The 27,317-nt window shown below is 39.8% G+C and overlaps 5 protein-coding genes across 7 annotated transcripts; 3 read left to right on the plus strand and 2 right to left on the minus strand.

The window, feature by feature from the left end:
- Positions 1 to 4,825: 4,825 nt before the first annotated feature.
- On the plus strand, positions 4,826 to 10,305 carry nr4a1 (nuclear receptor subfamily 4, group A, member 1). The gene is made up of 7 exons (XM_062458975.1): positions 4,826 to 4,958; positions 5,717 to 6,768; positions 6,893 to 7,022; positions 7,115 to 7,278; positions 7,410 to 7,612; positions 7,794 to 7,972; positions 8,249 to 10,305. The coding sequence occupies exons 2-7, from the start codon at positions 6,538 to 6,540 to the stop codon at positions 8,488 to 8,490; spliced, it is 1,149 nt and encodes a 382-aa protein (XP_062314959.1). The 5' UTR covers positions 4,826 to 4,958; positions 5,717 to 6,537; the 3' UTR covers positions 8,491 to 10,305.
- Positions 10,306 to 10,472: 167 nt separating this feature from the next.
- On the minus strand, positions 10,473 to 12,658 carry zgc:56699 (uncharacterized protein LOC405758 homolog). The gene is made up of 7 exons (XM_062458977.1): positions 12,540 to 12,658; positions 11,992 to 12,109; positions 11,792 to 11,898; positions 11,579 to 11,705; positions 11,397 to 11,477; positions 11,166 to 11,223; positions 10,473 to 11,060 (listed from the first exon to the last, which is right to left on the minus strand). Exons 2-7 carry the CDS (start codon positions 12,074 to 12,076, stop codon positions 10,991 to 10,993), a joined length of 528 nt encoding a protein of 175 aa, XP_062314961.1. The 5' UTR covers positions 12,077 to 12,109; positions 12,540 to 12,658; the 3' UTR covers positions 10,473 to 10,990.
- A 59-nt stretch (positions 12,659 to 12,717) lies between these two features.
- On the plus strand, positions 12,718 to 17,688 carry letmd1 (LETM1 domain containing 1). Of its 2 annotated transcripts, none has more exons than XM_062458980.1 (9): positions 12,718 to 13,199; positions 14,626 to 14,780; positions 14,967 to 15,086; positions 15,181 to 15,263; positions 15,535 to 15,702; positions 15,848 to 15,949; positions 16,098 to 16,250; positions 16,492 to 16,588; positions 16,732 to 17,688. In XM_062458980.1, the coding sequence occupies exons 1-9, from the start codon at positions 13,081 to 13,083 to the stop codon at positions 16,803 to 16,805; spliced, it is 1,071 nt and encodes a 356-aa protein (XP_062314964.1). In that variant the 5' UTR covers positions 12,718 to 13,080; the 3' UTR covers positions 16,806 to 17,688. The 2 variants fall into 2 exon arrangements, with proteins under 2 accessions (XP_062314964.1, XP_062314963.1); XM_062458979.1 differs by having other exon boundaries at positions 14,967 to 15,082; positions 15,516 to 15,702.
- A 127-nt stretch (positions 17,689 to 17,815) lies between these two features.
- Positions 17,816 to 23,259, minus strand: cd63 (CD63 molecule). 2 transcript variants are annotated; one of them, XR_009929957.1, is made up of 9 exons: positions 23,125 to 23,259; positions 22,353 to 22,438; positions 19,852 to 20,040; positions 19,618 to 19,692; positions 19,437 to 19,535; positions 18,916 to 19,059; positions 18,752 to 18,835; positions 18,396 to 18,515; positions 17,816 to 18,364 (listed from the first exon to the last, which is right to left on the minus strand). XR_009929957.1 is itself a non-coding variant. In XM_062458981.1 (8 exons), exons 2-8 carry the CDS (start codon positions 22,416 to 22,418, stop codon positions 18,450 to 18,452), a joined length of 723 nt encoding a protein of 240 aa, XP_062314965.1. In that variant the 5' UTR covers positions 22,419 to 22,438; positions 23,125 to 23,258; the 3' UTR covers positions 17,816 to 18,449. The 2 variants fall into 2 exon arrangements, 1 of the variants encoding a protein (XP_062314965.1); XM_062458981.1 differs by having other exon boundaries at positions 17,816 to 18,515; positions 23,125 to 23,258.
- Positions 23,260 to 23,435: 176 nt separating this feature from the next.
- Positions 23,436 to 26,445, plus strand: nemp1 (nuclear envelope integral membrane protein 1). The gene is made up of 9 exons (XM_062458978.1): positions 23,436 to 23,674; positions 23,958 to 24,079; positions 24,242 to 24,461; positions 24,576 to 24,648; positions 24,745 to 24,838; positions 24,928 to 25,042; positions 25,217 to 25,442; positions 25,525 to 25,701; positions 25,888 to 26,445. The coding sequence occupies exons 1-9, from the start codon at positions 23,566 to 23,568 to the stop codon at positions 26,072 to 26,074; spliced, it is 1,323 nt and encodes a 440-aa protein (XP_062314962.1). The 5' UTR covers positions 23,436 to 23,565; the 3' UTR covers positions 26,075 to 26,445.
- Positions 26,446 to 27,317: the final 872 nt, after the last annotated feature.

The following is a 27,317-nucleotide window of genomic DNA, read 5'->3' on the forward strand; positions in this document are numbered from 1 at the left end:
GACTGACAGCAGCCAACATTGTGCTGGTGTGTCTGTCTGTGTGTGCTTGAGTGTGTGTGACATTCAGCGATGGCTATTGTCCCGGACCTGGAGAGGAATCAAAACAAAAACATGTCACAGGGCCATCACTTTGGCTCTCTCAGAGTCTAGGGCAAGGGGGCGTTCTGGGTGCCTCCCCTTTCCTGGCAAGGCACAGTGTTCAGACCTCTTATAACCCTTCCTGACTCTTTTCCTGTGGGACCTTGGGAAAATGATTTCAAAGAATTCGCCCTGGTCCACACCTCTTAGGAAGCCACCACAGGGACCATTGTGTTTTGGTCTTATATTTGTGACTGATGAATACCTATCTATTTTTTTTTTATATCTGAAACTGAACTAAATGTATTCTCACCCCAACTTGTCCCTCCAGCACGTAATTTGAATGCTTGCATTTAAATAGTTAAACCCAGATCTAACCAGAACAGCAATGACATCAGAAGATCTGGACCTCAGAATTAAACCGTTTTTGGATCCCTCACATGGCTACATAAGCCCGGTTGTGTGCCTCTGGTTGTGTGGGCAGTGGAAGGGGGAGGAATGTGATCGTGGGAGAGGATTCAATAGAGGCTGTCTTGCAACCTACAGAACAATAGCAGAAAAGATGTTTTGTTGAAGCCAGAAGAGAGAACACATTATTTCAAATGTGGCGTGGTGAAATGTCCATGAGGAATATAGGCTTCTGTTGTATGTGGATGTGAGTGATTATTACTATGTTTGTCAGAACATCATCAGATAGAGGTGGATCCATTGTTCTTATTCTAAAGGCTGTCTTGGATTTGTTTAACATATACGCAGGAGGAACATGGTTTATGCAGCACCATTTTTTAAATGCATCCCTCCATAGAATAAATATGTCCATTCAAACAAAAGTACTGATAGTTTAGCAAAATTTTTTCTGACTAAGTTTTAACTTGTATTTACAGTATCTGGTGTGATTCACAAAACTCTTAAGTTTCCCCATGAGGCAATTTATTTAAAATCTCTCATTGAAAGATCATTGAAAGATCATCTGGGAGTCAGTTGGCTGAGCGGTGAGGGAATCGGGCTAGTAATCCGAAGGTTGCCAGTTCGATTTCCGGCCGTGCCAACTGACGTTGTGTCCTTGGGCAAGGCACTTCACCCTACTTGCCTCGGGGGAATGTCCCTGTACTTACTGTAAGTCGCTCTGGATAAGAGCGTCTTCTAAATGACTAAATGTAAATGTAAAATCTGTAAACTTCAACCTCCCCTTACATGTACTCATACTGCCCTCCAGTGGACAACCTGGTTACATGGTCTGGTGCTTTTCAGGAAAATGGCTCAATCCAGAAGTAGTTGCTGATGTGTTAGAGCAGGAGGTGAATCAGCCAATATGTTATTTTCAGAACAGAAAATTGGCGCTAAATGGGTCTATAAAAAGTTCCATGACACCAGCAATATTTCAATATGTTAAATGTATTCAGATGTTTCAGCTCGATATTCAGTACACTTTATGGAGTTAGACATAACTGAAGTTCGGGAAAAGAAGACCAGACCACAACGCCACCTTCCCTCTAACTGTATTCTGTGTCAGCCACAGCTGAATGTTAGGAGCAAGCCGACCACACCTCAACTCATCCCTTTACACTCATTTACTACCATACAGATACTCCTCAATCTCTCCATCTTGGTGTTCTCACGTTTTGTTACCCTACCACCACCCCTCTTCTAAGCTTCTCCCTGGTCTCAGGCTCTTCTATCCAGGCACCCCTAGGGGATCTGCTCGTGCTTCAGCTCAGCCGTGACCCTAAGGACTCCACCACACCCCGAGTTCCCACCTGGATGCCTACCTTGGCTCTGCTACCAGCCTCTTCATCCACTGGGCTCGGTGTGCTACCGGCCCTATCATCATTCTTCTAATAAAAATTAGAAACATAAACATTTATTTGCTGGTGTGTCATTGCACTCATAAAGTGCCAAATATTAAAGACTGGATGTGATTTGTACCCATAAAGATGTATAGCCATGCACATGACTAATTATTTGATCTCTAAAATATCATGTTTGCCCTGAAAACTCCCTTGCTCCCTACTTTGCAGAATATATATGATCAATCAGTAATTCATGACTGGATAGAATTTCTCTCCTTGAATAAGAATGAATGTGTTAGCAGTCATATGAGAGCCACTTCTGGTATGAACAAATGTAATTGAGTATTTAGAGTCATGGGGTAAACTCTTGCCAAATTCACAGAATATACTGAGTTATAAATCCGTACAGCTGAAACACTGTACATGGATGTTTGATTGAATGCACCCCTAAAAACTAAAAAACCTATACATATATTGAAGGTTCATTGTTTAGAGCAAAACAATATGATCCCCAGAATATCACTTAATTGAATTGTTTAATAATATTCCACAATCCGGTTCAGCGCCACCAGATGGAGCGTGTTCACTTTGTGATGACACTGATGTACTGCAAACCTCAGCAAAGACAGAGAGCCTTGAAGTGGTGTCTACTACTACATGTTAGTATAAACTGACAGGCAGATATTAGTTGATGCTGTTGAGCGTTCCTGTCAGACATGTCAGAGGTGTAAGACTCGGGTTTAAATACAGTTCAAACACTATGCTGTAACTAACACTTTGGATAAGTTTGCTAAATAACATCAATTTTGTATACATTTCAACAAACTAAACGCTTTGTAGCCTATTTGCGGCACTTTATATTACTAGGCGACACTGCCAAATAAAACTTACTGCCCAATATCAGTTTCACCCATGGGGCACATCTGGGTGTCCATGCACATGTCATATGGTTATACAAAGCTGAGGGTGTTGTTTTTAAGGTCAGTAGGGGCAGGGAAGTGGGCTATGCCAGCGTGGGAACATATAATTTATGTTTTCTAAATTTAAAACAGCTCTGTTGGTATTTACTTGCAATTTATTTTTTCCTTTTTTTGAGCAGAGAGTGGAACCTGATAAGGACAGTGGTGACTTAAACCAGCAGGTGGAATGCCTTAGAGCATGAAATCACTTTAACAACGGCTCATGTGTCCTGTCATGAAGAGCACAAGTGATCACGTTTTTTTTTTCTTTTTGAAAGAGTGACGACTTGATCGGTCACATTTTTTCAATATTTTCAATATTTTTCCTATCTATGATCTTCGCCTTGTTACATAAGACAGTCCAAAGACCGACGAACAAGTGAGCTCACGTCTGTCTTGCTATGAGTCACACCAGCAAAGTCTGGCAGTTTTACTAAATTAACCATGGATATTCCATCCACTCTATAACCGTATCATCCTATCTTCAGGGGGAAGCTACAGTTATTACAGGATTCAGATCATTTGTTCATATCAAGTCTGTGTTGACTGCTGTGATACGGAGAGGTGGTGCTCAACAATACTTTTGCTCCAGATCATCCTTTTCCATTTATCTCTTCTTTCAATGTACTCAAGAAACTGCATTGAGAAGATTTGAGCGTGTCAGAGGGAAAGGTTCTTCATGTGCAGAACATTCAGCATACTTTACAGAACTAAACAGCTGCTTAACTCATCTCACTGGTCAACAGATGGTGGTCCTGTGCATGTGTGTTTGTGTGTGTGTGTGTGTGTCCAAGGTGGTATATGCATCAGCATGCTACTTGTAAATCTGATGTGGTTCTAGATCTTTAGATCTAGAATTCCTACAAGTCATAACATTTACAGTTTACATTTAGTCATTTAGCAGACGCTCTTATCCAGAGCAACTTGCAGTAAGTACAGGGACATTCCCCAGAGGCAAGTAGGGTGAAGTGCCTTGCCCAAGGACACAACTTCATTTTTGCATGACCGGGAATCGAACTGGCAACCTTCGGATTACTAGCCCGACTCCCTCACCGCTCAGCCACCTGACTGTATGGCTCATAAGAGCCAACCACCAATGTTACAAACAGTTGTGTCATTCTTGACATCTCAGTAAACCATCACTAGATTGAATGTACAGTATACTTTATGTGTATGTATATAGATTGCATGTATACAGTATATGAAAAAAAATGGTATTCCCCAAGAGGAACATCTGATCACCAACTCATGTTAATTGTCTCTTGTGTTGTCTTTATGCCAAATTAGTCTGCAACTCAAACCCGCATCTACCAGCCCCAGCTCATTTAGTGACTAATAGCTTGTACCCCCGGGAGCTGTGTCATGAATGTCATTACAAGGGCCATAAGCATTGCATTTCAGCCAAGACACTTAAGTATTGACTCAACCATTTATTGCAATGGAAATTGTTTTTTTTACTATGATTGTGTGGTTATATCTCAAAAGGAAATTCCCTCCCTTGAGCCAGCAGGCACAGCATGTTTACATTCAATAAAAAGGTATGGAGCATAAATCCTGTGGTAAACAGGAACAATACAGAAATAGACGGTTATAGGTTCTTCAACACAAACCATACTACTAATGTGAAAGCGAATACGTCAATGACTACAAGACAGCAGACTTCCAGGATATGTATCCTGCATACAGAATTTCGTACCATGCCCATATTCAATGTAGCTTAGCATAGCACGAAACTTGACTGGATATCCTACAAAGTTACGTTTTTCATTCAGTTCAACCACCCCTTGTGTTGTTTCTGTGACAATGAGAGCATGGTAGGTTGGAGTTTTTTCTTTTATTTTGCGTCAGTGGAATCCCTCTAGTGCGTCACCACGAGAGAAATATTTTTGAGCTGCGTCTACACGACCCGATTGGCCATAGTCTGTAAATATCTCCGGCTCTGCCACAGTGTGGATAACAGAACTGGGCGTGCCTATGACGAGACACACAATAAATGTACTCGTATAAATTTAATTCACAAGACTTCAACACAGGGGACGTACAATTTCTGATAAAAGACAAGAGACTGGGGATAATGACAGACTCATTGGAATACAGACACTAATTAATTTGCTGTAGTAGAATAAAACAGGTAAGCTTTACAGATTTTCAACTATCCATCAACTGTTCATGACTATACAATATCAAATGGCCATACCTGTGTATATGCAAAACTACATAACTTTTTGAGAGCATTTGATAATCGCAATCCAGGGAGGAAAGCACTCATGCATAGTGTACAAGTTTGTATCAGTTTTAATTGAATTATTAACAGGCAACGGTTGTTATTTGTGGATGGGTAGTGAGGGTGGTCAATACAATGTCCTAAAGGCTCAAGGCTTAGAACTCCCTAAGGCTTTTCAGAAAGCGTAAGTCAGACATTTTTGGGGTATTTAATCAAATAAAACGTTTCAACTAAATACCAATTAAATTCGTCAAGTCAGACAAGGAGGAGTGAACCAGCATTTTGTTGTCTTTTCCCCTTTACATCGCTCAGAATTGTTTATATCTTTTTTTTTTTACTTGAGACTTGTAACATTATCAGTAGGGGTCTAGCCTTTTATTTGCACCCACTAACCTTTGAGTAATATCAGATGGCATGTAGCCATCCTTTGAAAGCCTTCCTACTTTCTAGACATGTAGCTAGTGGTTGGGTAACCAGGTTCCAGGTAGTTCTGAAACATAAAATGCTGCATCCAAGGCATTCCAAGAAACCGATTTCTAGGCTTTCTGTGAGTAAAGATGGGGCTAACCTTACAAGACAAGCAAATAGTGATGAACTGTATGTCTTAGCATGCATTTCTATTTCTCTCCAACATTCTTAACTCTTAACTCATCTTAACTCAACAGAAATGATTTGTGTCCATCCTCTGCTACATGAGAATCAAAACTCAGAGTTCCAGAGTCTGGACTTTACTTCAAGGTTGGATATGGAGGTGAGCTGCAAACAAGACCCGCTCTCTGCCACATCTCTCCCAAGCATTGGTTCCCTGGTTGGCACCTACACGGACGAGTTTGATGTTTACGCATGTCAGGTCCCCTCTGCCCCTACTAACGCTGGAACAAATACTGGTGAGGACTCAAACTTTAAGCTGGACGACTTCCAAGTTTTGGGCTGCTAACCAAGCAGAGCATTCCAGATGAGCTATCTTGATGAGACCCTGTCCTCTGTAGGCTCAGACTATTTTGGCAGCTCTGTATCGGTTCTGTCTCCTACCACCCCAGCCTTCCAGACTCAGCCTGTGTCATCTTGGGATTCCGCCTTTGGGCCTTGCTCTCCCAGCTCTGGGTACTGGGTGGCCGATAAGACTGAATTGCCTTAGCCATCCTCATTCTTCAACTTCAGCTCAGCATCCGCAGAGGATTTATCTCTTCTGGGCCCGTCCCAGTTAGCTGATCAAGAATCCTTCACTCTGGCCCAGCAGCACTCTTCACTCCTGCCCTTCTCCCCTCTAGCTCTGGAGTCAGACATTTTTGATGGCCCTGCCACTATAGAGGTCAGCATTTCCCCCAAAGCTAGAAGCCCCAATAGGAATGAAGGCTGCTGTGCTGTGTGTGGAGACAATGCCTCCTGCCAGCACTATGGGGTTCGCACTTGTGAGGGATGCAAAGTAAATGGACTGCATTAATATAGCGCTTTTCTACCTTAACGGCACTCAAAGCACTTTACAATGTTTGCCTCTCATTCACCCATTCATACTCTCACTCACACATACCGACGGCAGCGAGCTACCATGCAAGGCGCCGGCCTGCCAATCGGGAGCAACTTGGGGTTCAGAGTCTTGCTCAAGGATACTTCGGCACATGACCTAGGAGGAGTCGGGGATCGAACCGCCAACCTTGCGATTAACAGACAACCCTCTCTACCCCCTGAGCCACAGCCGCCCAAAGGGTTTTTCAAGGTTAATAGCTTAATCTTATTTCTCACATCCAGTTATCTCTATATGACGTTGGTGTGTTAATGACAAGGGAGACAATAAATCCAACCTATATTATATTATAATATGTTTATTTCGTGTTTTGCAGCGCACTGTTCAGAAAAATTCTAAATATATTTGCCTTGCCAACAAAGACTGTCTGATAGACAAGCGTCGGCGAAACCGATGTCAGTTTTGTCGTTTCCAAAAGTGCCTTGGTGTAGGAATGGTGAAAGAAGGTCAGTCCCTGTATCCTTCAGGTTCTCTAGGTCAGAAGGAATATCAAAGCAACTCCCTTAATTTAATTCCTTCATCTTTCTCTTTACATTAGTTGTGAGAACAGATAGCTTAAAAGGCAGAAGAGGTCGCCTCCCTTCAAAGCTGAAAATAGTCCAGGGTCTGACACCCTCTGCTTCTCCAGTTAGCTTGATTGCTTCCCTTGTGAGGGCACATATTGACTCAAACCCAGGTGTTGGAAAACTGGATTACTCTAAGGTGAGAGTACTCCTATGTACCACAACGTATTTTAGTACACTGTAGGTACTAAAGATGTACACAATAAATTCAGGACATTTGCTTGTACTAACAGAGCTCACTTTCTTTCTTTCTTTGTCTGTCATATTCAGTACCAGGAAACTGTGGTTAACCTGTTAGATAAAGAAGACGCTAGTGACATCAAACAGTTCTATGACTTGCTTACAGAGTCCATGGAAGAAATTAGTAATTGGGCATTGACTGTTCCTGGATTCTCGGCCTTTGGTCAGGAGGACCAGGAACTGTTGTTGGAATCTGCCTTTATTGAACTGTTCATCCTGCACATTGCATACAGGTGAAAATAACAATTTGACATGGTGTAGGGTGGTCTATGAGTGTGACTGGTATATACACAAGAGCCCATACCATATGTGTGATGGACACTGTTGCATCTTTGTGCATATTAGCATACACAAACCAGAGTTGATTGCTAATAACCTAAATAGTGCTAACCAATTCACCTCTACTTCTCGCAGGTCCAACTCTGAAACTGACAAGTTGATCTTCTGCAATGGTGTGGTGCTTCACAGGATGCAGTGTGTGAGAAGTTTTGGTGACTGGCTCAATTCCATCATGGACTTCTCACAAAGCCTGCATCGTATGAGATTGGACATACCATCCTTCTCATGTCTCATAACTTTGGTCCTAATCACCGGTGAGAACTCAACCACACATCACTGGGACTGTATGACATTTAACCATAGACAGATTCCTATTTACCTACACTCACCTGTCTAACTCTCTTAATGGGCACATCAAACCTCAAACCAGTGGGGCCTCACTGCATGGTGTGAATATCTGCAATCAATCTTCATGCTAGACCCCAGCTGCCCACATAAGGCTGCAACTCACAATATCTCAGAGCACATGTGTCTTTCTTCTCCAAACTTGCACACCTATATGCACCTCCTATTCTCATTTACTTTAACAGATCGCCATGGTCTAAAGGAACCAAAGCGTGTAGAAGACTTCCAGAACCAGCTCATCACCTGCTTGAAAGATCACATCTCCAGTTGTGCCTCAGACTACCTGTCCAAGCTCCTAGGGAAGCTTCCAGAACTGCGGACACTGTGCACACAAGGCCTGCAGCGCATCTTCTACTTAAAACTGCAGGACCTGGTCCCTCCTCCCTCCATAGTTGACAAAATATTTCTGGACACTTTGTCTTTCTGAGAGAAAGAGATCAGAAGACTGTGACACTGTGATGTATATATCTTAAGTGATTTAGAAAAAAGGTAGGATGGAAAACGACAAACAATAGCTCTCAAAATATAAATAATGAAGTTCTAACTCAAGCTGTCAGAAGAAACTATCAAGACATCCATGCATCTCACGTAAAAATCTGTTTTTAATCGATGTTGTATTACAACAGCACTCCAATCGTATGTCCTTGTTGCTGTCAATGTTGGACAAACTAAACAATAGATTAGTGTTCAAGGTATCAGCAAATACTTCTTAATATCTTCTCAATTGTACAGTATATCATCTACCGTAAGAACTGAACCAGGGGCGTCGTTAGACCCTTTTTACTGGGGCATGTGCCCCAGTATGAATCTGCTGTGCCCCAGTAAAATCTAAAGTTTGATAGATATGCATATTATGAAACTCACAGACCGCTATGATAGCCTGATGAAGAGGGTGACCTTATAGCCAAATAAAACCTAACCCAGTCTTGTCCAGCCAAAGTAACTGGATAAAGTCACACAGTCAACTCAGATTACAGCAGGTATGTGAACAATGGAATGACAAGCTTTTCCAAGTCCTTCAATCATCCTTCGGAAAACATTTGAGCATTGTTTGTGGAACAAATCAGGTACCGTTTTTATCCTGTGAAAAATAATCAATATGCGGTCTTCAAAAGGACGTGTACAGGCTACTCCATTTATTTAGTATTTAGTAGTTACTGTGCCTTAGATCCATGCCTGGAACTTTCTGGCAACCTCCCAGTCAGACTAGGCATGTAGATGGTCTCAGGGATCAAAACGTGGACACATGAAGACATAAACCAGTGCCTGAAAATTGTAACACATTTTGTAATGAGTAACACAAATACACAAATGACAAACAACCCCTTATTCTTGCACTGCAACATATATCCCCCCTGGTAACATCAACTTATGCTGTGGGTATTCATCACATCACTAGTAAAACCACAGCTACTATTATACTTGAGGTCAGTTCACCTGACAGATAAAGGCTAGTTTTGTATCAAATCCCACTGTCAGTTGACTTCACATGTACATTAGTGATAGGTGTATGTAAAGACTGTACCTTATGTGATTTCTACTACTTTAGACAAATTAGTTCATGGGCTTCAACAAATAACGAAATATCCTCTGTGTTAATATCTCTCCATTCAGATACTTGATTTACACTGCCATCCGGTGGACATGAGATGCAAAGTTCACTTCATTTATAACACACCCACATTCTGTTAACCCTTGTGTTCTCCTCGGGTCGTTCTGACCCATCAGTCATTGTGACCCACCGTCGTATTGCGACAACTTTACCGCATACAAAAACAAAGTGAAGCATTTTCTTTTAACCGTCGGGCTGTCTCAGACCCCCCACATTGCGAAGGTTAAAAGAAAAGTATTTTTATTTGGTTTTGTATTGGGTAAAATTGGGTAAACACAATGATGGTTCGTTATGAACCTTTGGGTCATGTGACCCGAAGGCAGCACGAGGGTTAAGAGGTAGTGATTGCAGAATCTATTCAGCACAGCCAGAGAACCTTACCACTAACTCATTTATAATGCACCTAGTTCAGATAGCGTTTTGTGGGTTCCTTCTCTGACTGATTTAGGGGATATTTTTCCTTGGATGCAATCTCCTTATCAAGTCAGAAAGCATAAAATAACATTTTAGGACTATGAAAAATCTGTACATTCCCTTTTTTATCGTAAACACATATAAGGTTGACAAAGCAGATGGTCAGAAGGGTATGGTTAAATGTCATGGAAGGTAGTGGCCCTAATCTGAATGAATCTTCCTACCCCACTGCCCTCAACAGTGACTTTGCCTTGAGGCATCTAGAGCCCCTAGCTCTCAGCCATCATGAGTCATTAGTGCCCTGGTTTGTTTTAAAGAAATATGACTGTCTTTACAGTGTATAATAAAAGACAGACATAATAAAAACAAACCTATTGGTTCAACATGTCTACACTTCGCTCTTTAATTTGTATACACTCCACATTTATCAGTCCATGAATCCACAAAACACACTCCCATCAGTCTGTGTTGAAGAAAGGCAAGTCATAATCTCCACAAGGCTGTTCTTTTTGGATATGTAAACACCCTGATCAATGTGTGTTGTGTGAAGAATTCCCCTCTTCACCCATGCACTCATCAGACAATCTGTTCTACCACAAGGACATACAGACAACACACGTCTTGTGTGAGGAATAGGAATAGAATATATTTTTCCTATTCGCTTTTCTGATTGGGTCCGCCAACATCGACTTCAGAGATTTGTAGAGCAGACAATAATGAAAGTAATGCCAAAGTGTATTAGAAATAGTTTGCATTGATTCAATCGACAGTAAGTGCACACAAGTTGCAATAAGAACACATTGCAAAAATAACAATTATGCAGGTAGATAAAAACAACAACCTGAGGAGAAACAACTTCAAGCAAACCAAAAAGCATGCAAATTCTGTAAATGACAGTAAATTAGATCTTCCATGGGAGAACTTTTGGGGACCGTAGTCCAGGTTTTAGGCAGTGTATGCCTGGCTCAGGCCTGCAAAAGATCACAAGATTATAAGACTCAAGAAGGAGAAATCATCATCAATGATCATCAATCATTTTAATTTCAGGTTGATATTCTTAAAACCCATTGTCTGACCTGATAAATGTTGTAGACACACCCCATACAAAAGGGGTTTGTGTGACGTCATCGGCTTCTGAAAAACAAGCAACAAACAGCTACTGGGTCTATGTAATTGTGTGAAAATCCCAGTAAGGTGGGAGTATGTAGCTACCCTGGATTCAGTACTTATAGAAACATATCCTTCCTACTAACAACACAAAATTAACTGTATGATATCAAGAAACAAACCCTTTCAATAATACTGACCTTCATCCCAATCTTCATCAGTGTTTGGGTTTGTCCAGGTGCTGACAGGGACCTGCCATTTATTTTGCACCTCATTGCCCACTGAAAACCATGCCACAAGGTCAATCGCAAGGATAACAACATCCTCAACATTAGTGAATATAAGAATATTTAAATTAACAAACAAAACGGACAATCCTTACAGTCTTCTGTGTTAACAGATCTTCTGTCCACACAGTTAACAATATGATGTGACAACTCATGCTTGGGCATAAGGTGACGGGCATTAAAAGGACAAGTTTTCAATTCACTGGCCAGTTTTGGGTGGTTCTATGGCAAAGAAACAGATTTTAATTACTTGTAAGCCACTTGTACACCTTGTAATAAATGCTGGGAATACCCATTTAACAACTAACCTTGCTGCACTTAATCAGATGGTAGGGAAAGCGGCAAGCACGGATCTGATGATTCTTGTCGTATGGACACTGAAGAAGCTTGTTTGGGTCACATGGATCTGTTGCATCTATGGACAATGGTGAGAAAAATGGGGTAACCAAAACATCTGCCAACGTTGCATCAAAAAAACTACAGGGGTATTTTTGTTATAGCAATTTACCAGCCTGTTCTTCCCAACGTGGAACAGTTTCTGCAGCTGAGGTCTTAGTAGGGCTGCAAGTTGAGCCAAACCTGATGGTTGTCATTTTACTTGAGGGTTTTGTTTCCAAGGAAATCACCTAATGACATGAAGGCATATGTTTCAATTGAAGTGGAATATTATTAGGAGAGAAAAACTAAACTCAGTATTCAACACAAATTATCCTAGTGATGATCATGCATTACTGGCGCACTATTCAAACTTTGGAATAGAATGGATTTGAATGGAACTCTGAAATAGTCATCATCCGTATCCAGAGCAGAGCATGCTTTGGACTGTATAGCTCTACATTTTTATATATGACTAATAAGTTTATAACTCGCGTTTTTAAAATACATTAGGTTTAGCACGTGGCACCCACTTCGTAGATTAACTAGCTGACTGGACTCATAAACGGATGCTAATATTCAATACTTGACGCTAGATAATTAAGTTGCATTTCAGGCGTGACAATATGCTAATGGTGAACTGAGGAAAACCCCAGACTTATTTATATATACTAAAATTACCGATGCTCGAAATAAGCAAAAAGTTCAACAACTTGGCAATTCTTATAAGGCGTCGCTTTCTCTTCTTCCGGTTTTGATTTGCAGATGGCATTCAACTGTTAGCTGCGCATTTACACCGCCACCTACTGTGCTGGAGTGTGAAGCCAGTCATGGTCATGGCCAACCGCAAAACCCTGTTCCCCAACCCAACTAATGATGACAGCTTGAACTTGTCTGAACTGATGTCTACGCTAAAAGGAACATACAAAAGGCACATAAGAGCTCTGGAAAACACTGAGACCCTTGCACATTTTTCTTAAAATACAATTTCCACATTTACTATGGCAGCAATTCCATTCGAGAGTCTGTTGAATTCCAACACCGTAATGTTCTACTGAATGAGGTACTGATTAGGTGATCACCTAAACGTGCGAAGACAGTTCTAAACAGGCTCATAGGGGCAGGGCTGAAGTTGTGCAAAGCTAGAAAATAGCCCTTCATCACTGAGAAGCAAAGAAGAGCCAGGCTGAGGTTTGCAGAATACTACAGCTGCTTTCAAAACATGGTGCTGCTCTGTACAGGATACGGTGGTCTGTCTAGGGCACTAATACTGCATGGTTTCGGAACAAATGTGGTCAATTCCAGGACATATTCTTCCCTCAGAGCCACTTCTAAACCACGGTAGCTATTACGTATTTTTTTCCTCGTCAATCTTGTTTAACGTTAGGTTGTCATTGTGGGAAAGTATCTTTTAGGTAGCTACTGCTCAGGTCTGTTGTTGTCAAGTTAGCAATACATGTAGCTGTAGCAGGCCAGCATCAGATATCTCGCTAGCTTCTCGTTGGAAAACTTGGAATATGTCATGTAGCTATATATTGACGTTGTATACATGACCGTGGCAGTAGCCTACCTCTTGTAACTTAAGTATATAGTATATGCCCATTAGTGCCATTTATGGTGTGGTGGTCACATACAAGTTCGTTCTTGGTCTAGCCGGTGACAGTGCAGTACGAGCTTGCGACTAGCACTGTATAGCCAAAAATCATTCTAGCGGGTGCTGTGTTTCTAGCTCTAAGCCTCCTTTATGCATTAGCATTATTAACAACTTTAAACCCAACTTTAGTGAACTTTAGTAGTTATCGTATTACGTTCAACCTAAATGCACACTAATATTCCCAAATTATTCCGAATATTCCTACTACAGTACGGGTCATGTAAACAGTTGGATATTCTGAATTAGGCCTTGTATGTAGCATTTCTCGAAGGTAGAATTTTCCGATTTAGACATGTGGGATATGCCGATATTATTCTGTTTTTAGGAGAATTATTTGACATGCATTCGGAATAAGCGTTTCATTGGGCACTGGGTTTATCCCCGCAGTTTGCGACCTTGCGGTCAGCTCGCGTTGTAATCAAACAACTAGTTACTAGTTTATGGAAGCAAATCGTGACCAAAATGAAAATGTATTTCCAGAAATGCTTTTTCATTTTAAGAATGTGGCTGCATTATTTGACTCATAAATAAAATTAGTAATCAATCCTATTTGCATTTAAATTTTCTTCTTCAAGAGTGCTCAATCTTTCACTTATTTAAAATGAAAAAGAAATAGACATTTGAGATTTAATTTTCAAAACCCCAGCAAATAGATACCAAAATTCAATTTGAAATGTAAAATTTGAAAATTAAAATGCATTTCCAGAAATGCTTTTTCATTTTAAGAATGTGGCTGCATTATTGGACTCAAATTTGAAAATGAAAATGCATTTCCAGAAATGCAAAATGAACGAAAATGCATTTCCAGAAATGCAAAATGAACGAAAATGCATTTCCAGAAATGCAAAATGAACGAAAAAGCATTTCTGGAAATGCATTTTAATTTTGGTCACGATTTGCTTCTAGTTGAACTACGGCTGCATGTAAATGTTAATGGTACATTTTCATCAGCCAAACCTATGAGTAGGACTATTGCCCCTTACGGAATAATGGCAAACCCCGGAATATTGTGTGCAAGTAAACATTGTATCAATGGTTTATTTATTTGGAATCAATGATTTTTGTCTGTATATTTGAAATGTTTAGCCCTCTGTTCTCAATTCTGTTTTACAGGCTGTCTCTCTACAGAGAATACTCATTATCCAAAGCTAGGCAAGGAATTGGACGAGAAGTTACGACCAGGCTTCAGTCGGTTAATGAAAAGTATGAAGGCTTCCTTAAAAGGCGTTTCCCCCGATTCTACGTGCTCTATCACACCTTTAAGAAAGGTAAGATGAATCACTGTTTAGCCCCCCTTGTACAAAGTTGCTCGAACTTCATATAGACCTCGGCTAGTTTCTGACTTATATTCTCTCACTGGTATGTTTACATGGTATCAACAGGGTGACAAGAACTGACATCTGCAAATGTGCTTTTACAGTTTTTAAGTATACGCTTGTTTTGCTACTGTTTAGGTTTCCAGCTTCTTTTCCAAGATGCTAATGAGGTGAAAATGATCAAAATGAGGATGATTACTCAAAATATCCAAGTCCAGGACCTGCCCTATCGGGATATGGAGAAACTTAGGAAGGTTGGTTGAAGAATGAAGTTACACTGAAAGAGAATACGTTTTGTAAGACTCAAGTTCTCCCTAGGTGTATGCTAACTTCTACATTTGCGTTTCGTCAGTTTCGCAGAGACTTAATCAAAGGGATTCCGCTGGTGATGATCTCTATTCCTCCCTTTGCCAACTACCTGGTTTTTGTACTTATGTGAGTTGTATATAAAGCCTCCTTTGTCATCTTATCAGTATTCCTTTTTGATCTATATTCAGCTTACAGATCTGTCTCAAGTCAGTGGGAGTTGTAAGTAGAAACATCAACATAAAAAAATGCTTATGGCCCTAATGAAAACAATTTGAATACCCTTTCACCTCCTATATACCCTTCCTGCCTTGCACATTTCTCCCATTGCTCCATTTGTCTTTCCCTTTTCTGCTTTCCTCCCATCTTGTTCACTACCAGGTACATTTTCCCTCGTCAGCTCCTGATCCCCCAGTTCTGGACACCCCACCAGCAGGCAGACTTCCAGGTAGTGTACCACTCACACAGGGCCCAGCACTATGGGGCTGTGCTACAGAGACTTAAAATGGCAGGTTCCAATACCAAAGATGGACACCTCCAAAGAAACCTTCAAGACCTCTGTTCCAAGGTGGGTGAGGGAGTGCAGGTATATCCAAATGTTCCAAATGTATGGCAAAATCTCTAAAGTGATCCTTGTGTTCTAGTTTCTTATGATATTCCAACTGTAGTTTACAACATGTCATCTAGATTTAATTTTTTAAATATTCATTTAGGTGCAAAGGGGAGTACACCCCAATGGGTCTGAAATCCTTGCATTACGAGGCTTGTTTTCTGGACCCCCACTGGATATTAATAGACTGAGTGCAGATCATATGGTCAGTAAGCAGACTTGTTCCTTGTTCTATTTAAACACAAAGTTCCTAAAACCCAAGTACATTTAATCTTACACTAGTCTTGGGTATACAAACTAAAAACCTCACTGTGCCGTCTTTGACAATGCCCTCTGTCTTCATGTCCAATCAGAGACATCTCAGCCCCGTGCTTTTCCTGACTCATCGCCTCCCCTCTTTTCTGATTGGTCATCGTCTGAGAAGCCACACCTTGGAGCTGCTGCAGCTTGACCGTGCTCTCAGTAAACTAGGCCTCCACCAGCTGAGTGACTCTGAACTGAGACAGGTGAGCATTACTAATTTTTTAACCACACATTATCTAATGACATCTGTTTCTCATAACCACACACAGGTCCACACGCCCCATACACCTAAACTCTGTCTATACATTTGCGTGTGTAATCATACATTTGAAATATGAGTCATATTTCAAATGTATGATTACACACGCAAATGTATAAAGTTTACAATGTGACTGTCCAAGTGCTAATTTAAGACATTACATTAACCACTTCCTTCCCTCCTAGGCTTGCTACACAAGAGGACTCAATTCAGACATACTGAGCCTAAACCAGCGCCGTGAATGGTTGTCAAACTGGCTTCAGCTATCCACTCGTCTAAAAGGTACTTAATTTTTATAGCTGTTATTTTTACTTTGTTCATACAGAATACTTTGCTGGATATGTACTGTCAGTTCAATAATGGAGGATCAGGCTGTTTTTATGTAATTCTATCCTAATGCTTCTTTCTTAACTCTGATTTTGCAGAATCTGAGATCTCGCTGCTTTTGCACAGCATGGTTTTGCTCTCCGCTAACTACCCAAAGCACAACCACCACTGATTGGAAGTAAACTGATGAGCGATTTCACACATGCTTGATTGGGCAACAAGGGGTGTCAACCTCGGCTGTATACAAAGGAGGCATCACTCCAGTTAAGCAACAGGCACCTCTCATATTCAGAAGGCTAAACTTGAATGCTTTATATAGAACAAATGGTGATTGTGACAAATGTTATGGGCAACAGTTGCAATATTCCAGACCAGGCATCATTTCAGTCTGGGATACAATTGGGATTCAAAGATTGAGAACAGGTAGTGTTGTCAAAACAGTCAATGCCAACAATACATGTGTCCTGTTAGTTCAGTGTGTCACATGAGTCAGAAAGATTTGTCAGGACACATTCCAAAGTGCATTTAGGTCACATGTATCACTCCGAACACAGCTAGTCTTGCTGTTTTTTATAGTTGTGAAATTATTATTTTTTGCATTCCTATGAATTTCCTTCAGCTTTTGACATTCTCATACTGATGTGGCCTTCCAATTCTCCAGATCACAATCCTAATTGTTAATTATACGTGGCTTTGTTAGCACTTGGACAGTCACATTGTAAACTTTAAGGTTGCTCTGCTCTTGGTTAGACAATGAGTGATACTTAGAGAAAAAATATTTTGTTTTACCAACCTTTTGTAACTACTGCATATCTGAAATAGGGAGTGTCTTTATCGCTGCCTTCCCCAAATAACTGCAGTGTTTGAAAAATAATCGATTGTCAGTATACATTTGTTGGATATTTGCTATCAGATATTTCATGTTTTTTGCCCCAGGTTATTGTTTACACAAAAAACCTAAGATGGATATGTGCTGGTGTGGTTGAGTAAACTGAATCAGTGGCCTTCTGGTTTCATTTAAATCATATTTGGCAGGAGCTTCTTTTTAATGAGAATTTTTACATCTTGATGTAAAAAGACAAACTTGGAATGTAATTGAAAACCTTTTTAATAAAAAATAAAGTATCTAAGTAAATCCTAAGTTCCAAAGATTTAACTCACAAATGAGTGCATAGATTTAAATTTTAAATTACAGTTGAAAAAACATAACATTTATTGGGATATTCGTGGTGTAACAGGACCACATTTATGTTTATAGTAAGAGGAAGAAAGCAATAAATGTAGATTACAAAACCAGCTTCATGAATTTACAGTTTTTCTCAATTGCTAAGTATTTTTCGGGGGTCCATCTGATCTCAAGCACAAGTGTTCATTTTCACATTGCTTTCACTCACACTACAAAATCTAAGCATGTCAAACAAAAATGGTTAGTCTCAAATGATGCAAAACCCATAACTGCGACCCTCTTCTGTGAGCAAAACATTTTGCATAATTAAACCAGCAATCAGTACTCATTCATGCATGCAAGGTAGACTGTGAGGGAAAACATCCAGTAAACGGCTTTTTATTTGTATTAGTATATACAGAGGGCAGATAAGAATGTGTTATGACTGATGGAAAAAACCTTGTCATTAGATTTGTTTTGATTAAGGTAGTTGATTTTGTGTCATGTATTTTTTTTGTTCTGAGTGTGATTGAAAAAAAAAAAGAAGTGAATTATGTTTGGAAAAATGTGCTCAAGCATTTGAGAAAAACTTGTAAGTGTATTCCATTTGACAAAAGGAACACCATCCCGTGAAGTTGAGTCTGTTGAGTATCACATGACTTCATAACCACTTCGAATGCCCCTCATCAACATGCAGGCGAATATGATGCCTGTTACCTGGAACACACAACCACAACGGTTAGCAGCTGACAAGTCTCCTGGTGGTGGTGTACATGTTTGGGTGTCTCCTATTGGTGGTGTACATGTTTGGGTGTCTCATGGTGGTGGTGTACATGTTTGGGTGTCTCCTGGTGGTGGTGTACATGCTTGTGTGTCTCATGGTTTGCATTACAACCACCTACAGTATAGACACATCATCTAATGACGAGTTTAAATGTGCACGTTTGACTTACCTGCAAAAAAGCAATCACCAGTGCTGCAACTACGACCCAGAGGATGTTCTTTTTCAGCACTGCTTCCACTGCAGTCTGACATCCCTATAGACAACAACATCACAAAGTTATTCCTCCACTGCTTTGCAGTACTTTTTCTCTGAGGAAAACCAATAAAACCTCACCTTCTGGTTGACTGTGGCTGGATTATGCATGGTCCCTCTCCCACAGTTTACTGTGACGTTGATACAGCAGGAGTCCGGCACAGAGTTTTCATCAGGCCTGTATCTGATCCAATCAGCAGAGGAGTTCACGCCACAGCAATGCAACTGGATAAAACAACAGAATGAAGGTACAATACTAATAAGATCTACATGACATGAGTGAGCTGTAGACATGCTGAAAAGTAGGAAGAATAAAACTGGTAGGTGTGTATAGACACACCTACCAGTAAAGCAGGATATTGCTAGACAATGTCAACATTGGGAGACAAGACACAGTAAATATAACAAGCACAACACACCAACAGGATATAATGATATGTGAAGGAGTTACCAAAACAGGCAAAGAAGCGAGAAAGACTAACAGTGCATTCTACATTAGGACAACTTGTAAGTAACTGTGTAACATGACATCTCAAATATCCTGAAGTCACAAGACCATAAGTTTGGAATGGTGTCATATCATAACCAGTATTTCTACTCACACTCTCCTGCAGTTTGTCAACAGTCTCACGGAATTCTTTTGTGCCGTTGTTGTACTTTATGATTGATTCAGTCAAACCGTCCTTGACAATAACTGCCAGCTAGAGAGAGGAAAGCATATGGTGACCAGGTGAAATGAATTAAATGTAATAGAACCATTAATTAATCAAAAAGAATACTTACTTTGGCTCTAAAGACATATCCAGCAATAGCTGCACCAATCTCAGTTAAAATAATCAGGCCGACTAGGACTGAGAACTTAGGGGAGAAGAATGAAAAGGATGTCAAATGTGTTGTTTTTTGGAAAGCCAAATTGTTTTGCAGCCTGTTACGTTACGATGAATAGTTACTGTGAATAGTTATGATTGTTGTACATGGTAAATCTCATCTATGAACAGAAAACATTGTATGAATTACCATGGTGAGCATGCAGTTGCTCTCCTTCCAGGCTCCACAGCAGCCAAAGAAGGCAATGAAGAAGATAACAACTCCAATTCCAATGACAACAAGTGGGACAGATGAGGCCGATGCGTTCTGTATCACTGGGCTATTATGCATAGCCACTTGAACTAGAATTCCCAGTGTTATCAGGGCTAAGCCGCACAACTACAGAGACAATTACAGACATAAAGAAAGGTTTATAGAATTCATACAAATGTTTTACATTGTTAAAATCCATTGCATATGTTTAAAAGTTTATTTATATCAGACAAAACCGTGTGAAAGCAATTGTGTATGCATGATGAACTGGTCACAACTTTGGAACAGTAAATACTTTGAACATATTTGGCTTTGGTGTTCTCTTCTCATAACTCAAACATAGAACCCATCTAAAAAGTAGGACACAACTTAACAAACATGCTAAATTAAGGTTTTAACAAACTTACTTAAAAACAAAATAAGAATGGATTAAATGTGTTTTGTATATTAAGCACAAGTGCAATGTCGATTGGCTATGTAACATTTTACAGTACATTGTCATATCATCTACATGGGGATTCGTTTAATTAATTTAATCTCACTAATATATCTACCCTTTAATATATTTCCCAAATATATCTTCAGACTGCTTGAGGGGGACAAACAGTACAGCAGAGCAGTCACCTTGGAAACTTGATGTGATCATGTTTAAAGTATGGCTGTGAGCACTGGAAGTTTTATGTCAGTTGACCAAATATTTGGTGTGAGCTATGACCTCATATCCTGTTCGGGTTGTTTGCTGTTATAATGGGTTAATGGTTTTTCAAAGTAAAAAATGCTGATAACGTTTGTGAAGCTTGATCTGATGATTATCTGTGCCAATTTTGGTGAGGATCAAATCTTGTGGTCTGTGAATTAAATTCAATATGGTAGAAAATCCAACATGGAGGAAATGACATAATGAGAATCCAATCCTTGTTCCCCCTTCACAAACAATTGTTTTCAAGCATTTGTTGCACGTCCCAGAAGTGGAATCCTTAAGTTTAGAGTGCAAAACAGCCACACTTTAGAACTTTTATTTGAACTATGTTTAAGGTTGCTACTAGGTAATGGTAGGCTACCTGCTGCCATCGGAGCAAGTGTCATGTTAACTAGCAATGGCATGTGCGGTGATGCTTCTGTTGCTGGTAATGTCAATTTCAGAGCACTAGAGTGCAAATATTTCAATCAACAACTCAGGCATTCAAGTGGCACTGAAAAGAGCGTCCGAAATCTGTGTTGCAATTTGGTCCAATACATTCTGGTTCTTTATTTTGGCAACCCCAGCTCTAGAGTGCTCAAGGCACAGACATGAAACTTGGGGAAAAGAATCCGGGACTGTCCCCAATTGGTGTGCCAAATTTCTAAACTTTTTACCATACAGTTCTAGGGGCTGTCATACACTTCCTAGCTCCAAAGCTTTTCTGCTTGGCCCCCAACAAATAGAGCAGCAGGACGACTGTGTCTAGGCTTATCTGTACAAACAATGATTGTATGATACTCCAGGAACATCAGATTTCAAATCAAACTGGTCCTGCCACTTTTTAACCTTTTGATTAGATAGAACTCACGTCAAGAGCACCCACTGAAGAAACATACACTAAAAACAAAATCGCTTCCTGCAGTGAGCTACTGGTTCCTGCAATGGTTACGCATGAAGTGTATTTGTCAGGTAGATCACATTGTTAGAGATAATTGTTGTCCTAGGTTTACCAAGGTAAAACACAGCAGTCATTGCCTTTTACTGTAGGCAACACCAATGTAAATATTTGACAGGGATTTCATGTAAGGGAAGGTGGAGCATCAGGAAAACACACAGTTACAAGGATACCACAATGTGGCATAGTAGCATATGAAATACAAACTGGCATACAGAAAAATATGTCAATACTGTTAAGAATGTTTTACTTTCACATTATAAAACTTAAAAACAAGTATCTTCACCTGCTGTGTTAAATGGTGGAGAGCAATGCTTAGTGGTAACAAATCTAAATCTGCGTAAAGTCATAGTATCAGCAAGTGGAGATCAGAAAAAAAATGAATCTGGGCAAGTCACATGATACTGTTATAACACCCTGGTCACAAGATTAAGATTCCACTATTAGTCTCTTTTCTACCCCTAATCTCACTCATACCATATACAGTATACTTATTTTCACTTTAGCACTCCTCAGGTGTTAACATAGTTACAATGAATTTAAAAGTCATAAATGTTAACATTAGGTTTTCAAGGAGTGAACAATAAAACCCCGTATGATGAAGAAGTTAAAGGATGTGTGGGGGAGGGAACTGTTTGTGTGTGTGTGTGTGTGTGACTGAGGGAACTGTATGTGTGTGAGTGTGTGACTGAAGGACCACATATGTGGAAACAAGAGTGTGACATGCCGGATTATTGCACAATACAAATGTAAAAAACAAGTTTTATGAATTCATTCAGGATATAAAAGTGTGATACTCACCCAAAAGATGAAATTGAATAGAAAAAGTAAAAATTTGACACACTTCATTGCCCCTTCTACAGCCATGGTTAGTGATAATCAGGTCCCTAGATCAACACAGACATCAAGGCCATAATGTTCATGTCAATGTTCACTGTACATCTACAAGATACAGAAGGTGTCCCCTAATTCTTATTTCTATAACATGACGTACTTTTAAATAGTTGGATTTTACAATACAGAAGGTTTCCCCTAATTATTATTTCTATAACATGACGTAGGCCTACTTTTAAATAGTTTGATTTTACAATCTTTAGTGCCATTTATTTTCCTGTCTGTGTTGTGAATCCCTATCCCGAGGACAAGGCTCAATTTCTTACTCTTACACAGAATGTTACAAGGAAAAGCCTATTACTACTGCAGCGTACTGAAATGTCGTAAAGAAACAATGAGAAAATTGGATTATTGTGGCCCCTTCAATTCATGTTTGTCGGATAGGCTACAGTTGAGTTAAATGCGACATCTGACGGCGCTAAACAGCCAGAGGAAGTTCAAGACCAGAACAGAATGTGTTGCAATTTAATACGATTTGTTGTTACATTTGAAATATTTACATTTGTTCTACGATATTGAAAACACAACAAAGTAAAGATAGTCTAGCTTCCCTATTCGAAAAACAAATGCTCTAAATGACTGTATCTAACTTATGTCTATATTCTAAGTTTGACAATGAAATTCATTAGCCTATAAAAGGAATAACAAACAGACTTAATTGAGGTACGCCATCGCTTACCTTTATCGAATAGCTTGTATAAAAACAGTGTGCCGATGTGTTGACTGGTAGTCTACTGAAATAGGGAAATTTGAGGGAAATACATGCAATCGTCTAGTTCCTCCCTCTCAAGATCACCCTCCCCCGGATTCTGAGGTAGAGATGAAGGGCGTCTTTGAGTGATATTTTAAGTACAGGTGCTGGGACATTTTGTCTAATTTGTTCGGGAAACTGCGGTGAGATGGAGGGTAACCTAGGTGTTTTGTTTGTTTTATGATTCGTTTTTTTTTTTACTTTGCATAGTGTTAGTCACGGACATTACACTCCTGAACAGTAGGTGGCGGTATTGCACCCCTCAATGATGGTTGCAATCTTGAAAGAAGCCGCGTCATGACCTCTTGTGTGATTGGTCACAAAACCGGTTGAGAAAATAGGAAAGGGGGGTCGTCTCCAACTCTTATCATGGCGGGACACATGAAATGGCGAGGAGGATTTATTTTTCTGAGCATAGACATAATGTTTTTTTTAATCATGTTTGTATGTTTCTTTCAATGTTCAAAGCAAGCCTCAGGTAGGGTCAATTAAAAAAATCTAGGCTCATATATCTAAAATTGTGTACAATATAGCTAGAGCTAAAGCCAGAACTGAGCGACCATCTGAGCTAGCTAGCTAACCTACTGTAACAGTCAGTAGGCTAGCGGTGGCCTCGACGTTGCTTTAAGTTTAAGTTTTTGTTTTTGTGTCATCAGCTGACTGGCAAGTTTCCTGTTTGTCTGCTTTCTGGGGGTAGCTGAGAACATTTTATGACTTAAGAACATTAGTGACCCAAAGTGTTCACTGTTGTTGTTTGTCAGATTCAAAGCTACAAATTCTAAACATAGAAGATGGCCATCAATATGACAACAGTGGGTCAAATCAGTTCTGTTACAAAAATCCACGAGTTCCCGGGTGGAAAGAGTCTTGGATTACAATTCAGGTAAAAGGTATAGCTGGTTAGGTTATAAATATTTGTTGTTGATAAACACGGATTATATATGCATACTTTCATACCACTGATTATCATTTACAGATTAACTACTAATCAGGATGTGCAGCACAGTCCAAATTGTAAATGTTTTATTATTTATGGTTATGACAGATCAGAGTATGGAGCTCAAAAGAGCTGAAGGTGACCATTGCAGAGGACGAGGAGAAGCTGCAGGAACTGGACAGATTCAGTTTTTGGGGCATAATTCAGCACGTATTGCGGGAGCAGTCCAATGAAACCACCATCAGAATTAATCTATTTAGCAAAAAAACTTGTTTTAAGATTGCCCCTGTTGACCATAAAGCTTTATACACAGTAAAGCAAATCCGCAGTAAGTAAAGAGAAGGGTCAGACTGTGTCCTTGGGCAACAATTGATCCACAATAATGCAGCGTTGCTTATAGTTTTCATGTGGATAAGTGTTGTGGTCTTTGTCTTTTCTCTAGAATTTGATATCAATTTGTTTCTGGTGTTTTTGGCTGGGGTGCTGCTGTTCATCTTTGCAGACTCTCTTAGCAGGTAATAGATACAATGTTGAAATTCAAATGCGGTAGACCGGATTATCCTTTGAAGACTGGGTACATTCTCTGTTCTTCTTTCCTCTCTGTTGAACAGGAGCCAAGTGTTCTATTACTCTGCTGGCATGAGCACAGGCATGATTGCGTCCCTCATCATCCTAATCTTCATAACAGCACGTTTTCTGCCCAAGGTAGTACAGCAGGTTATACTGTATTAGTTTACGCATCTAGCCTACACAGCAAAATGTATGATGTTTACCCATCTATTGCCCTTTTTCAGAAAAGCCCATTTTATGTGATGATAGTTTGTGGCTGGTCCTTCTCCGTTTACATCATCCAGCTTGTATTCCGAAATCTTCAGCTTATCCTCAAAGAACACTGGCACCTGGCTTTTGGTGTGTTTTGCTTATACATGCTACCACTGAACACACACACCTCAAAAGAATACATATGTATTTTTCTCTGTTTATACCCCAAAATATTTTTTGTTGTTGTCATCGTTTAAAATCAGTTGCTTCATATACACATCTAAAAATACTGTCTTGTCTATTTGTATTTATGTGCTCTAGGCTATTCAGCAGTAGTGGGATTTATTAGTTTTGCTGTGTGCTACCGCCATGGTCCCCTTGTGGAGCAGAGGAGTATCAATATCCTGTCCTGGACACTGCAGTTATTTGGCATGCTGCTGATCTATGCTGGGATACAAGTTCAGCAAGTGGCCTTAGCCATCATCCTAGCAGCCTTTTGTGCCAAGAATCTGGAGTACCCGGTTTACCTAGCCCTTGCTACTTGGCGGTAGGTGATTACAGAACTGTCAGTTATAGTTTGACACATTGAAAAGTGTTATGTATATAAATGTAGTTGTTGTATTTTGCAGTAAAGTCAAGCCATCTTTTCGCTGGAAACCAGAGCCACGTCGTCTGTTGACTGAAGAGGAGTACCAGAAACAGGGGGAGGTGGAGACCCACCAAGCCCTGGAAGAGCTTAGGAAGTATTGTACCAGCCCAGAGTTCAACACCTGGAAGACTGTGTCCAGGCTTCAGTCCCCAAAGAGGTTAGAGTGGATTCCGATACCCTTGGATGTTTGTCATGCATCAGTGTCAACTTTTGATGTTTTTTTTAAGCATGCTAAGCCAAGTTCATTTACCATGCCCTTTCATAGAAAATTCCAAATGAATAATGACAGTATGGATTTGTAGCACAAACTGCTAAATATGTTTATCTTTATTGTGATGCACAGATTTGCAGATTTTGTGGAGGGCTCACCACACCTGCAACAAAATGAAGTGTCTGTTCACACGCAGGAGTATGGTCTTGGAGGAAGCTACTTTGAGGATGAGCTTTTTGCCACGGATGAGGATGAGGAAGAGATTGTGAAGGCTACAAAACCAGAGTGTGACTTTGTATGGAACAAAATTGACTTGTGAAAATATGACATTGCTGCAGTAATCTAAGTACAGATCTTAAACCCTTTCAGCTGTATTAAAAGTCTAGTAGTCACTGGATCACTAAGTTTGCCATGAAAAATTCAAATGTTTCAGAATGTGCTGTGAACAGTATTCTAGAACTCTGCTTTGAAGTATGGTACCTGCCAGTGTCCTGTTTTATGTCTGATGGACTCAGTGTTACCATTGAAACTAATTGTACAGAAAATAAGCATTCTCTTTTAGGATTTTTTACAGAGTAGTCATCTTAATGTTGACATTAAGCTGACTGCCTAATCAGTAGAAAGGAATGTCTATGACTCAGATTGTTTTTTATTTTGCTACATTAAAACGAAGCTGTCACGTGCCTTAAATCTGTTGTATTCAAGGTTTTGTATCGTTTTTTTCAGTTCCCTGTCAGGGTTGATGTAAATTGTCTCATTAGTTATTAGGCTTGCATTTTTCTTTATATAAAACAAGATGCATACAACAAAAATGGCCATTTGTTACAGACAGGGATTTACTGGTATTCAAAATGTTCACGATTGCATGTCATTCAAGTAGATTTTATTTTTTATCAGTAATGGCTTTTATTTTTTGGCATACGTTGTTTTATTTTCACTTTCATTTTAGTCACATTGCAATTTTGAAATAGACTTGACAACATCACGTTTGTGTTGTAAGATTTTATACCTGCCTTAAATGTAAATTATTAATGTTGAGATAATGAATGTTTTAATGTGTGTCAATAGTTTAAGACCTCACTTGGGGAAAACTAATAATGATACTACATTTGTACCACTAATTGATATTAGTCAGTAGTACCAATGAATGTACTCTACAAACAGCAGGGGGCTCAATTGCACAAGAGATTTTGAAGTGTAACGATAAAGTGCAGGTGTCAGGCATTTCAAATCAGAAGTTTTGTAGTGGTCAATGTGCATGCATTTTCAGAATACCCACTTATAATTGGGGGGAAACCTGAATGGCCTCTTGACTGCTTTTGAGATGTCCAAGTAGCTTGAACACCTGAAAGCAATACATAATTATGTTCTGCTAGCATTCCCTTTGGTCCTCATTTTTTTAAATACCATTCACTGAAATACCATATGAATTTTGTTGTGATAATTGTGACAAGATGGGGTAGTTTGCTTTGCATATAACCCAAAATAACTAACTGCAATGATGGTGCCTGAACATCCTAAGCCTATTGATACATGTAATCCATTGAAAAGGTGGTCCCTAG

This window comes from Osmerus eperlanus, chromosome 4 (assembly GCF_963692335.1).
Source record: "Osmerus eperlanus chromosome 4, fOsmEpe2.1, whole genome shotgun sequence".
In the NCBI taxonomy this organism is placed as follows: Eukaryota; Metazoa; Chordata; class Actinopteri; order Osmeriformes; family Osmeridae; genus Osmerus; species Osmerus eperlanus.